General features: G+C 45.2%; 2 protein-coding genes across 2 annotated transcripts; one reads left to right on the top strand and one right to left on the bottom strand.

The window, feature by feature from the left end:
* Window positions 1–2,899: 2,899 nt before the first annotated feature.
* Window positions 2,900–8,768, bottom strand: sde2 (SDE2 telomere maintenance homolog (S. pombe)). The gene is made up of 7 exons (XM_088342966.1): window positions 8,604–8,768; window positions 7,059–7,173; window positions 5,979–6,090; window positions 5,751–5,920; window positions 3,568–3,658; window positions 3,383–3,490; window positions 2,900–3,320 (listed from the first exon to the last, which is right to left on the bottom strand). Exons 1-7 carry the CDS (start codon window positions 8,718–8,720, stop codon window positions 3,164–3,166), a joined length of 870 nt encoding a protein of 289 aa, XP_088199092.1. The 5' UTR covers window positions 8,721–8,768; the 3' UTR covers window positions 2,900–3,163.
* A 2,039-nt stretch (window positions 8,769–10,807) lies between these two features.
* Window positions 10,808–11,562, top strand: mrps28 (mitochondrial ribosomal protein S28). Its single transcript, XM_088342965.1, has one exon. The coding sequence runs from the start codon at window positions 10,867–10,869 to the stop codon at window positions 11,386–11,388; it is 522 nt and encodes a 173-aa protein (XP_088199091.1). The 5' UTR covers window positions 10,808–10,866; the 3' UTR covers window positions 11,389–11,562.
* Window positions 11,563–13,786: the final 2,224 nt, after the last annotated feature.

Genomic DNA, 13,786 nt, shown 5'->3' with positions numbered 1-13,786 from the left:
ATCATCCATGCCACGTATTATTGGAAAGTCCTCATCACAGAAACATCCATACCCCAAAACTAGAAAGCCGGCATAACTCACCAAAAATGCCCCTCGCATACATGGTCTTTACTTTCAGGACCATCCAAAACTATCCAACCGTGGAGAATATCGACGACCATAATGCCCACAGATGGGGGGGAAAAAAACGCCTAAAAGCATTTCTGCATCATTCCTTGTAGTAATACGTTCATATCGCCACATCATTTCTGTTTACAAATAATACTCTTAAAATTATTCCAAATATGGTCATTGTCCAAGTCATGCTCACTGATACCGCACTCAGCCAATAGCAATCCTATTTTTACGGTCCACAAATCCTGTTATCCCCTTGCCGGTATTAATAAAAACAGATACTGCCTCCTTTAGCTTTGAATATCTTTAATCAGCAGAGACTGAATCGAAAGATGATTGACGGGCTACGTCACCAAGAAAATTTCCAACAAACATGTATACAATTTTTGGATGTGTATTCAAACTAGAGCTGAAATGAAACGTGCACAAAGCACTTCACAATTTTTACGCGTCATTTTCAAACACCATTATTACACGCGGGTGTGCGCAATCCTTGATTTGACTTCTGGAAAGAGAAGTCAAACATTGACAACTCTTTCACAATATCTACAAAATTGGCCAGAGTAAAATACACTGTTGCAGAGGTGGTCACGTTTGGAAACGCCTACACTTCGAAAAATGCTTCAAATATGTTTACTTTTTCAGATTGGGATCCAATTTGACCTGGGACCAGGTAAGGGTTCAAGCTATTGTCTCGCCTGTTTTCTGGCTAAAATGCTGACTCCACACTCATCTTCAGGCATGTGATTGCAAAGAATAAAACCCTTTTTTGTGCGTTCCAACTCAGACGACAAGATGTTAGTAGCACTTGAAGTGATTCGGGACAAAGCTTTGAGAGTGTTCCCTTTCAAAAGGGAGCAAAAGGGTTGAAGAAGAGCATTCTTTGGATACGTCTTGGATTGGCTAAAGGGGAAGGCTAAGGGGTTAACGAGCTTCTTTTCTGAAACGTGTAAATCCCTCCTGGGCCATCACGGAACTTTCATCAACCTCAAAGTTGGAATACCGTAAATTCCGGACTATAAGCCGCTACTTCTTTCCCAAATGTTCAGCCCTGCGGCTTATTCAGTGAAGCAGCTACTTTATGGAATTTTTTTACGGCCACCAGCGGCGCAGGAATTTGAAAGGTAAAATTGAGACCTGTTGAAGACGTGCGCCAAGATAATCTGCAATCTCTAATTTTTAACATTAATTTTCCGCAATGTCAAGTTATGTTCCGATATTGAGGCAGATGCCCTTGGCAGCAGTCTTTGTAAGAAGGATGTTCAAAAGGATTTACCTAGAAGTTCTAATATACGGAGAGTTTTTTCATCACAGGTATATTTGAAACAATGCAAGCGTGATCCTAGTAGCATGTTGGTACCTTTCAAAGGCACGGTTTGGGATGAAAGTTATGTTATTATTATTAAAGCTTTGAAAACTCTCGGTGTACCGTCTTTCTTCCTAAATATGTGTAACCATGTATAATATATATTTGCAACTGTAAATTTTTGTCATGTATTTATTTTAGAGATTTATTCTGTTATGTGTCCTACGGACGAATCAAAAATAAGGGGGGAGAAAACGCGGCCTGATGGGAAATGTGGAAAAGCTGAGTTACCGGTATATCTGTCTGTTGTTGCAGTGGACAATAGTGAATATATATTTTTCCCACCCTTAACTTTGGAAATATACATTTTGTTTCCTTGGATTAATTTCAATGGGACCCCGACTTTAAAAGTCTGCATCATACTGTAATTACGGGTACCATTTGCCAATTGTAAATTCTGCTGGGATTCCGAAAAATCATAAACTATCTATGAAATTACAATTATGGGTCTTACATTGAGGCCTGGGTCAAACTTGTGACGGAGTTATAAATTTAACTATGGGTGCCCATGGCTTATGCAAGGTTGCAAATTGTGTAAGGACAAAAGTGTCATATCACTCAAAAAGAGGTGGGTGCGGCTCATGGTCTAGCGCGCTAAACCGGAATTTACAGTCGATACAAAAACATCTGGACAAAGCTGCTCCTGTAGACTTCCCACTGTCTACAGAGATGACTCCTTCCTACGATCTTGTTGAATCATAGTCCAACAGTGGCCCGAAGACCCACGACCATTTCTATACTTCCCTCATTTACTATCTTCTTTGAAAACTCCACATTTTTCGGCTTCTTTGTTCCACTACCATTGTCTTCACTTCCTGAACTGGCCTCCAGAGACCCTGAAGGACTCCTTATCATGTCTAGACCCGGCACAAAAAGCCCTCATCTGGAAACTAACTCTTTTCCGACTCAATCCATCATCACTCGATTCCTTTAGGTGTGTCTGGGACGGAGATCTCAGAAACGAGCATTTCTGATAAGTGCCGGGAGCAAATATTTGATGGTGTTGCGCAAGACACCAGCTTCTCCAATGAAACAAGCAAGAATGTTCCCAGTCGGGCCCGACTCTCGCAAAGATGTCAACAGTCGGCACTCTTTGGCTTCCCAATAGAGGAATGGCCACTCGGGCCCCTACTTGGCCGCACCAATCCAGTCACAAACCCCACTTGTGAAGAGAAGGTTAACAGCATTTACTTCAGGATTCAAAAAATAGATGTCCTAAATCCAATTTTCATTAGTAAAAATGTGAACACATGAATAAGATTGATATTTGTGGGAACTCAAAAGATTTCTCGATTGTCTTATGGAATAATACACGATTTATTTACGTGGCAACATGGCGTGATCGCTATGTCGGAATTATCAAAACGGTCGAACGTGTGTCTCAGCTCACGTAGCACATAGCAATATCAGACAGAGACCTTTTGTGAAAAAAGGGCCAAAAGCTGTTGTATTTGTTTAAGTTGGGTTTTTTTGTCCACTTGGGCTTTCATAGCAAAGCCAAACCACCAGAGAGCAGTATCAGAAACAAGTCCTTGCTTGGCAATTTCTTATCTATAAGCACTCCACACACACATGATCCCGTTTGAACCCTCTGAGAAGTCAGAGTTGCCCCATGCAGTCACTACAAAACATTTACTTATGACGCCTTCACCTAAAAAAATGTTAAAAACCTGAGTTGGCAAATTAAACTTGCAAAGATTTGCCCGCAGGTGAATCGGGAGCCCCGGTGACGGGAGGAGGCGGGATTATCCTCTGATTGGACGAGCAGGAAGAAGCTTCGCTCTGGTGCTTCTCCGGGAGCGCGGTCTTCTCCACCGACACTTGCTGCGGAGCCGGCGACCTGAGCACAGGGGGCGCCGTTCAGCACGTCACGCAAAACGACACGCAAACGGACACGCCCACCTCTCGCCGTCGTCAGGCTCCGCCTCCCGAGCCGAGGCGGCAGCCTCGCTCTCCGTCTCGTCTGCCGACCACTCGTCTTCGTCGGAGCTCAGGTCTTCCAGGCCGGTCCTGTCGCCGTAGCGACCGCACACAATTTAGATCAAGTCTACCGTATACATTTATTCGGATTCGTTTACGAGGCTCACCAGGAACACGCCCCCGCCGTCTTCTTCTTCTTTTTGATTGGAGGTTGGCTTTGGGCGGGGCCAGGTCGCTTGGAGGCTGCCGCCTGCAGACCTGGGCAGGAGAGCAAACGGTCAATTGCTGTTTTTTTAAAGGGCCGGTTCTATATGAAATGTCGCCCTTGCGGACCGTCCGTTCGGTCTTGAACCCGTCGATATAAATAATGAAAGATTTGTAGAGAGAAAGAAAAACAATAGTAAGACAAAAAGAAAGAAATTGGGCAGAAAAATAGAGTGGGAGAGAGATAAAAGCAGAAAGAGAGTGGCGAGCAAGATAGAGAGAGGGAGTGAGATAAAAGCAGGAAGAGTGGCGAGCAAGAAAGAGGCAGGGATAAAAGCAGAAAGAGTGGAGAGAGAGAGATAAAAGCAGAAAGGTAGAGTGGAGAGCAAGAAAGCGAGAGGGAGTGAGATAAAAGCAGAAAGAGTGGAGAGCAAGAGAGAGAGGCAGAGATAAAAGCAGAAAGAGTGGAGAGCGAGAGAGAGAGAGCGAGCGAGAGAAGTGCAAGAGAGAGAGAGAGAAGGAAGTTGGAGAAAAAGCTGCAGAACAACAACATGAAGGAGGTGTGGGAAGGGATGAAAACAATTACTGGCTGCAGCACCAAGCAGGGTGTGGCTGTGGATATAGATGACTAGGAGGCCTGATGGACTGGCGGATGCTAAGACCATAACGGTTAGGTTGAGCACAAATAACCTGAGCTTGAGGGTCTGGGACTGTCAAGTCTAAACAGTCAGTATCAGGGGAGTAAGTAAAGGCCCACATTAAACCACACCACCTACATTGGATATTACCGAATCTTACTGCAATATGTATTCTGTGTAGCACTATTTAGTTACTCTATATACAGGGATCAGAATGGAGATTTTCATTTTCAGCTGAAATAGCCAGGGTCCAGGAATAAAGCATGGCGGAGATTTTTTTGTAAATACTGCAAGATAAGTTCAAATGCAGTTCAGTCCCTGCAGCTTGAGCACCAATGCGGCCAATTTTTCTAACGGCCGCCAGGGTGCGCCAGAGCAATAAAGGAAAGAGTGAGACAGTCGGATTTTGAATTTGTTTGCTACGCAAGAGAAAAAGTGAAAAAGTCGGAATGCCTTTGGGGTTCAAAAACAGCGGAAATCCGCGGATCCGCGGAAAATTCTGATCCCTGTATATAACACGCTACAGTGGGCATTTGCACGTCACACTGGGTATTTGTATATTGTATTCTTTTGGCTTTATTATTGTACTCAGGGGTTTATTCCTGGACGCTGGCTATTTCAGCTGAAAATGAAAATCTCCATTCTGATCCCTGTGTACTATTCTCAGCTCAGGGATGCTGCTGGAAATGTGAATTTCCCTTAGGGGATGAATAAAGTATCTATCTATCTAGATAAAAGCAGAAAGAGTGGAGAGCGAGAGAGAAAAGCAGAAAGATAGAGTGGAGAGCAAGAGAGAGAGAGAGAGGGAGAGAGAAGTGCAAGAGAGAGAGAGATAAAAGCAGAAAGGTAGAGTGGAGAGCAAGAGAGAGAGATAAAAGCAGAAAGATAGAGTAGAGCGCAAGATAGAGTGGAGAGTGACAGATAAAAGCAGAAAGAGTGGAGAGCGAGAGAGATAAAAGCAGAAAGATAGAGTGGAGAGCGAGGAGGAGTAAGAGAAAGAAAACAGAAAAAGATAGAGGGTGGGAGAGAAAGATAGAGCAGGAAATGGAGTAAAAGAGAGTGAAAGCTAAAGAGAGCCAGAGATAAGACAGAGAGAGAGAAAGAAATGGAGTGAAAGAGAGGAAGGAAGAGATAGACATGGAGAGAAACAAAGATGGGAAGAAAGAATGATAGGGAGTGAGATGGAGAAAAAGATGGGGGGAGAGTGAGGGGGAAAAAATGGAGAAGAAATAGAAAGAATGAATCAAAGAGAAAGAAAAAAAGAGGGTTGGAAAGTGGGAGGGAGTAAATTAGTGTGGCATCCCGGGGAGCCATCTTGTACCAACTTTTGCCATGTAGGAGGCGCCAGTCCTGCCAAAAATAGAAAGACCGTCACGGCGCTTGTCCACCAACCAATAGGTGAAAAGCTCCGCCCCCCCAGTTCAATAAAATCGGTAAGTATCTATCAATTAGGGCAGCGACCTAGCGGGTCAGCTCCGGCCCGGGTCAAAGAGTAGCGCGGGGGTCACCTCGAATAACGGAGTCCTCCAGTCTTTCGGCGAGACTGTGGCACTGGCGCTGGTAGTCGGGATCGGCCGAGCCCCGTTCGGGTTCGGCCGCCTTCCGGCGAAGGCGTTCCGCCCGCTCCCGTTCCTTCTCCGCCTCGCGCTCGGCTTGATTGCGAAGCCACTCCCCCATCCTAAGGAAAGCGGCCAATCAGGACACGGCCTCCTACGGACGGCCGGGCGGTCGCTCACTCTTTCTCGTGGTTGACGTCTCTCAGGCGGCGACCGCTCAGGTCTCGGCAAGCCTCGCGATTGGTGGTCTTCTCGATCTGAGCGCCCAGAGCGCGCAGCATGGAACCGAAGCCTAAAAAACGAGGAGGGGGGGAGCAGCCGCAGTTAGAATGACGTCCACCGGGTGTCGCCAAAGCCAAGCGTTGCTAGCAAAGACTGCTCTCACGCTCACTCTTTTTCTCTTCTTTCATTAGTTTGATCTGTTGCTCCCTCTTTCTCACTTGTTCTATTTTTCTCACCCCTCTCCTTCTCTAATTCTATTTTTCTCACCCCCCTCTCTCACTTCTATTTTTCTCACCCCCCTTCACTCGCTCTCTCTCTCTCTCTCACGTGTTCCATTTTTCTCACCCCCCTTTCTCTCACTTGTTCTATTTTTCTCACCCCTCTCCTTCTCTAATTCTATTTTTCTCACCCCCCTCTCTCACTTCTATTTTTCTCACCCCCCTTCACTCGCTCTCTCTCTCTCTCTCTCCCTCACTTGTTCCATTTTTCTCACCCCCCCGTTCTCTCACTTGTTCCATTTTTCTCACCCCACCCAACCCCCCTCTCCCACTTGTTCTATTTTTCTCCCCCCCTCTCACTTGCTCTATTATTCTCCCCCCTCTCACTTGTCCGTCTTTCTCACCCCCTCTCTCCCCCTCTCTTATCCCCCCTGGGAGATTCTTCTAGCACGTGGAACTTAAGCTAAAACCGCGTTGAGACCCCCGAATCGATAAAATCCACGTTACGTGATACTTAAACCGCCATCACACGGACGATTTGGAAAACTCCATTAACTTTCCAGTCGTGTAAATGAATGGCGTCAAAAGGGCCGGGGCTCTTTGAGTTGGGAATGTAGGATTTGAGATTATAAATCATATATGATTGTAAAACACTATTAGGTGGGTTTTTTTTAGCCCTCAATATTGATCTGCTTCACTGGACTGTGTGTACTGTAAGATCAAACATCCAGTTCGATCCACCATTTCTGTTTGTCCCTCACCCCCCTCACCAAAATGACTTGACATGCAGGAATAAATAGGATGAATCAAAGACACCCACCTCCTTTGCCTCCCGTGAGGCGGGGCACCATCCGGTAGACAGCTCCGCCCTCTAGTGGCTGGTCCGGGCGTGACACCTTAGCATCTTTGCTGATGTAGAAGTCGTCGGGCGCCGCCTGAAAACAACGCCAAAACCATTCCTTAGTTTCTTCACATCGATGACGAGCGCCGCCACCAGGAGGTCACGACGTGAGGTTTCGTGGCAGGGCTGTCAAAGTCATCCGAGGCGCTCGGGGGGCCACGTGCTAGGAACAAACATCGCAACGGGGCCACACTAGTAGTCGAGAGAAATAAAGAGTGGAAGGGAAGGAGGGAGAACAAGAAAGACAAGAGTATGAGACAGAAAAGGGAGAAAGAGAGAGCACCATAGACGGCACAATAAAAGAAAGAAGGGGAGAAAAAGATAGAAGGGGAACCAGAGAAAAAGACTGAAAAAGAGAGAACGATCAAAATAATGAGAAAAGAATAACGACAGAAAGAATTAGGAGGAGAAAGAGGGAGGTGAGAAATAAAAAAAGAAAGAGTGAAAGGGAGAAAGGAAATCATTGGTGAGAGAAATGGAGAAAGAGGGATCAAGAGAAAGAGATAAAGAGAGAAATAGAGAGATAAAGGGAGAGATAAAGAGAGAGAAATGGAGGTAAAGAGAGAGGGAGAACAAGAGAGATAGAAAGAGAGAGAAATAGAGGTAAAGAGAGAGGGAGAACGAGATAAAGAGAGAGAAAGAGAGAAAGAGACATAAGAAAGAAATAGGGAGAAAGAGAAAGAAATAGAGAGAAAGTGAAAGAGAGAGAAATAAATAGAGAGAGAGAAATAGAGATAAATAGAGCTAAAGAGAGAGAAATAGAGGTAAAGAGAGAGGGAGAACGAGAGAGAACAAGAGAGAGAACAAGAGAGAGAACAAGAGAGAGAAAGAGAGAGAGAAAGAGAGAGAGAAAGAGAGGTAAAGAGAGAGGGAGAACAAGTGAGAGAAAGAAAGGGAGAACGAGAGAGAGAAAGAGACAGACAGCAAGAAAAGAGGAAGAGGAGTAAGAAATGAAAAGAAAAGAGAGGGGGGATCAAGAGGGAGAGAATACAAGAAAGAAATCCTTCTACAGGTGATTTGAGAGTGGCGTCTGGCTCGAGTGACACCTAGTGGACCTATTTCTAAGTGCAGCTTATTTCTCTCCCAGCGTTGTTTTGCAGGCCAGAGTCAACCCATTTTCATATATTTCTCCAGGAACAAGATAGAATATTTTAAAAGAGGAAAACAAATGTAAAATAGTTTGTCGATGGATTACTGCGGAGTCCTTTGTGGAGTGTTTCCCCTCTCTCTGATCCGACCCCCGTGGATTTTAGCGTACGGAGAATGACTTTGACCCGCTGCTGGAGACGGTATATCGAAATTCTCGTCCCGGGATATATTTATGAATGCAAGCGTAACGAAAATCGTCGCGTTCGCTAAAAGAAAAGCCAGTCGAGCGGACTGCTACTAGCATTCTTTGCTAGCATGTCGCGCTCTGTTAGCGCGCCGACGGCAGTCGAAAGACTTTTAGTGTTTAAAACTCACCCGCGGCGGAAGAAACCGTTCCATGACATCTCCGAGCGACCAACTTTGCGGAAAAGAGCAAAGAGAAGAGCGCGAGCGGCCCGGGAGATAAAACCAAACATCCACAGTAGCCTCCATGTTTGTTGCGTGGCGTTGTCGTCTTTGCTCACTTCCGCTTCCGGTTTCAGGGACTTCTTCTTCGCTCTCTTTTTGTTCCCTTTTTTAAACTATGAATCTTTTTTTCATCAAATAATAGAATTTCTCTGCACCATTTTGGGCTTATCATTTTATTGTTTTCGACTTTATTATGTATTACTTTATTATTTATTTATTATTTTATTACTTTAGTATTTTAAGACTTTATTGAACAAAACGCATATGAAATGTGAAATGAAATGATCTGCATTTCTATAGCGCTTTTCAAGTCAATGACTTCCCAAAGCGCTTTACATTGTGCTTCACATTTCCCAATAGCGGCCGTGATCTGTGCAGCCATGTAAGGCGCTAACCTGCTTATTGGGGGTAATTGGGGGTTCAGTGTCTTACCCAAGGACACTTCGACAAGTAACACGGACAAGCCGGGATTCGAACTGGGATCCCTTAATCCTAAAACGATCGCTCTACCTCCTGAGCTACTGCCGCCCCCAATATACGTTTCCATGCAAAAATAGAACGATAACATTGAATTTGAGCTATTTTACAAGTGGCAAGTGAAACACGTGATCCCAGGGGGGAAAAAATGCAATACAAATGAAAAATATATGATAATACAAGGATTCTTTTAGCTTTTTATGCACTTGACAAATGTAAGGTCAAACAGTATCAGAATCCCTGCAAATGCAAAACAAAAATGAGCAAGATTTAGTCCTTACGGCAATTAATAAACGATAAATTACGAGAAATTTTAGAGGGACACTGTGTCATGTTTATTTATTTTAAAGAGCCGGGAAATAGAGCCGTTACGTTCGCAAACGACATATCACAAGAAGGGACCCGTTTACCAATGAGGGGGGAGCCGGTTCCTGTCGTTTACTTCAAAGAGCCGGCTCATATAGCCGTTACGTTCACGAATCAACAACACTATCACGAAGGAAATCGGCTCCCTGTCGTCTCAGGTCAAAGAGTCGGGTGATTGAGCCGTTACGTTCGCCAATGACATATCCTGATATCTAAGGGAGCCTGCTCATGATCGGTGGGGAGCCATCTCATTGAGCCGTTACGTTCGTGAGTTACACCACTACATATCGAACGGAGCAAGCTCCCGAAATTTGTTTCACAGAGTTGGCTCATAGAGCCGTTACGTCCGCGAATTCCACAACACTAGATTAGATAGAGATACCCGCGACCCTAATGAGGATAAGCGGTACGGCTGATGAGATGAGATGAGATACTTTATTGCAGGGGTGTCAAATTCATTTGAACTCGGGGGCCACACGATAAAACAAACATTCTGTCGGGGGCCGGATTAATAGAATAAAGAGAAAGAAAAACAGAGATAAAGAAATAAGAGAAAGAAGGAGGGGAAAGGAGAGAGGGCGGGACAAAGAAAGAAGAGAGAGAGGGAGAGAGCTTGAGAAACAAAAGATAAAAAGTCGTGAGAGGGGGGGAAAAGAAAGGGAGAGGAAGAAAGAAATCCAAAGAAAAATAGAAAGACAGAAGGAGAGAAAAGAGAAAAGAAAGTGCAAAGGGTATGAAGACAGAAAGAGAAAAGAGAGAAAATGAAAAAAGGAAGTTAGAGCAAAAGAGGTTAAAAGACACATGGAGAGAAAGAGACAAAAAGCAACAAAGGAAGAGAAAAAGAGAGACACAGAGAGTGAAAGAGACAGAGACAGAGTGGGAGAAAAGAGGTTGGAAAAGAAAGAGAGAGAAAGAGAGAGAGAAAGAGAGAAAGAAATACAAGTACAGTGTCTTTGTTCGAGGCAGCTGTCTTTGGCAACATCAAGTGGTCATATTTCAACCTGCAGCTTGTTTTTCTCTTGCGCTTCTCTGAGTGTTGTCTCGCGGGCCAGATTCAATCCCTTAGGGGGCCTGATCTGGCCTGCGGGCCGCCTGTTTGACACTGTGCTTTATCTTTCCAGCAGTATTCTCAAGTTGAAAAAAAATGAAGAAAAATAAATAAATGGAACTGTGTTGACTTGACACAACCTGGAAGGGGGCTGGCTCCCGTCATCCATATCAAAGAGTTGGCCTATTAAGCCGGTACGTTCACAAACGACAATTCTCGAGTTATCAGCTTGTTTGTGCCGTCACGTTCGCAAACGACGCGTCACTGTCAACGGACAAAATGGCGTCGGCGCGGAAGGTCGCGGGTCTCGGCCGCGGCTTGTCGTGCCGCCTTTGGCGGTTCCCACTCCCGCCGCGGAGCCGCGCCTGCTCCGGCGGCTCCCCCGAAGACGACAAGCCCAAATCTGGTTTCGCGGCCGCCTTCGACGCCCAGTCGGAGCTCCGTCGACGGCGCCGCGGCGAAGCCTCCTCCGCCGGGACGCAGCCGCCGGAAGGCGCCTCTTTCGCAGCTCTGCTTCGCCGCAGCCCGCTGATGCAAATGGGCCCCGGCCAGGACAAGACGGTAGCGGGGAGGATCTTCCACGTGGTGGGGGACGATTTGTACGTGGACTGGGGCCATAAGTTCCACGCCGTGTGCCGGCGGCCGGCCGACGTGGAAGCGGGCAAACTGGTCCGCGGCGCCAGGGTTCGCTTGCTTCTGCACGACGCCGAACTCACTGGACGATTCCTGGGCAGCGTGGTTGACGTCACCCTGCTGGAGGCTCACGCTACTTTGCTGGGGCCCCTGGAGTCCCCCGAATAGGCCCCCAGGGACAGCGCCGAGGACCGGCCTTGAGGAGCGGCTTGGACTGGACTAAACGCCGCTAGTATCGGCTAGCCCCACCACCAAGTTTTCTATATAGTCTCTTTTTTTTTGCTGAGAATGTTTGTCACTCAATTGTTTTGTTTCCTCTGTAATAAAAAGAGTAAAATTGTGCATCCAGCATCTTTCCATTCCTCTACAATTGCGCAGGATTCTCAATCCAAACTTATCATTTTTTCATTTGCTTTTAGTAATAGAAATGCATGCATTAGAACACAGGCGGCCCGCGGGCCAGATTAGGCCCGCGAGACAACACTCCAAGAAGTGCAAGAGGAAAAAAAAAGCTGCAGGTTGAAATATGTCAACTTGATGTTGGCAAAGCCAGGTGCCTCGAACAAAGACACTGTACTTGTATTTCTTTCTCTCTTTTGCACCCCTTTTCTCCCACTCTGTCTCTTTCACTTTGTGTCTCTTTTTCTTTTTCTTTGTTGCTCTTTGTCTCTGTCTTTTAACCGCTTTTTCTCTAACTTCCTTTTTTTCTTTACTCTCTTCTTTCTCTCTTCATACCCCTTTGCTCTTTTATCTTTTCTCTCCTTCTGTCTTTCTATTTCTCTTTGGATTTCTTTCTTAATCTCCCTTTTCCCCCTCTTACGACTTTTTATCTTGTTTCTCCCTCTCTCTCTTTTTTTGTCCCGCCCTCTCTCCTTTTTCCTCCTTCTTTCTCCTATTTCTGTATCTTTTTCTTTCTCTTTTATCTACTAGTCCGGCTCCTGACAGAATGTTATATCGTGTGGCCCCCGAGTTAAAATGACTTTGACACCCCTGCATTAGAATTTTACGTTTAAAATTGATTACTTTGATCGAATTGCTAAGAAATGCTCAAGATGAAAACATAATAAACCATTAGCTTCCCGTTTAGGCACTACATATTGAGTAAAGGATTTTATACATTTGACTCTAAAGGATTTTATACAATTGACTCAGTGTAATGCAATGAAGATTTTCATTGAGTGGGCTTTAGTTCAATGTTTAAGGTCAGGGCAGGCTGTTGGAAATTCATATTTTGTCTAGGGAATTTTGATAACAGGACTCGTGGAGGCGATATTGTTTTGAGAAGCCAGACATCAAGGCGCTGTGTTGTGAGAACGTTGGGCGCAAACAATTCCTTGGCACGCCCATGGGAGGAGGCTTCACACACACACTCCAACGTCATTTCAGCCGTCTTCTGTTCTACACTTAGTTCTTTTGTTGTGAATAAATCCGCCCCCGTGTGAAATGTCGGCTTACCTGATCATTTTTCTCTCAAGAAACGAGTGCGCATAACTTGTTGGGTGAATGTAGGTTGTGTTCGATGAATTAGGTAAACGGTACATTTTGATAGTTTAATTCCCAACACTAGTTTATTGTATTCTGTAGTATTTCCATAGTACCGTATTTTCCGCACTATAAGGCGCACCTAAAAGCCTTTATTTTTTTCAAAAGCTGACCATGCGCCTTATAATACAGTGCGCCTTATATATGGATCAATATTAAATCGCAAAATCTTCCAACTAACTTGCAGCCGCTGACTAGATTTTCCCCCGAACGCCAATTAGTACCCGGTGTATGCTGGGATTTATTTATCGGCGTTTCATTGGCTAACCAATGTGTCAATCATCATTTGAATCGATCACTATTGGCTGAAGCCCTGCGATTGGCTGGCAACCAGTTCAGGGTGTCCCCTGCCCACTGCCCGGAGATGGCTGGGATGGGCTCCAGCCCCCCCGCGACCCTAATGAGGATAAGCGGTACGGCTAATGAGATGAGATGAGACTATTGGCTGAAGTTATTCGGAGGTCAAGGGGCGGATCCTTTTTATCATTTACAGGCTGGGATTGGCTTGAACGGCAAAACAAAGCCTGCAATTGGCCGAAAAAGATGAATGCGTATAGCACGTGGCTGACGGCATAGAGAAAGCATTTTTTTCTATTCTGTATTTGTAAATATTGTATTCTCCGGGATTTACTACCCTCACGGATATAAGAGGACATTGGCTGCACATTATTATGAACACAACGACTTCGGTGAGCTACTCCGGGTTTTATATTGTCCCTGTATCTTGTTTCAGACTGAACTCGATGTTTCTGTGATAAGCGGTGCAGATAATGGATGGAATGGAGTGTCTATTTTTAAATTCAACTCAATTCCAAGTGTTTATTGTCATATGCACAGTAAAGTTGCGAGCGAAAAAAAAAATGAAACTAAGGAATGGTTGGCATTTCTTGAATCCCAAGACTTGAACCTTCCGAATGATGGAACGATGCATTTGAGTGACATCATATAATCCGGTGCGTCTTATGCATGTCAAATACAGGACCAAAAACTATTTTTTCGGGGTGCGCACTATAACGCCTTATAG

The sequence above is a fragment of the Urocampus carinirostris genome, chromosome 8, assembly GCF_059441175.1.
Source record: "Urocampus carinirostris isolate Australia breed hairy pipefish chromosome 8, RoL_Ucar_1.0, whole genome shotgun sequence".
NCBI lineage: Eukaryota > Metazoa > Chordata > Actinopteri > Syngnathiformes > Syngnathidae > Urocampus > Urocampus carinirostris.
This window is presented reverse-complemented; position numbering and strand designations above follow the sequence as displayed.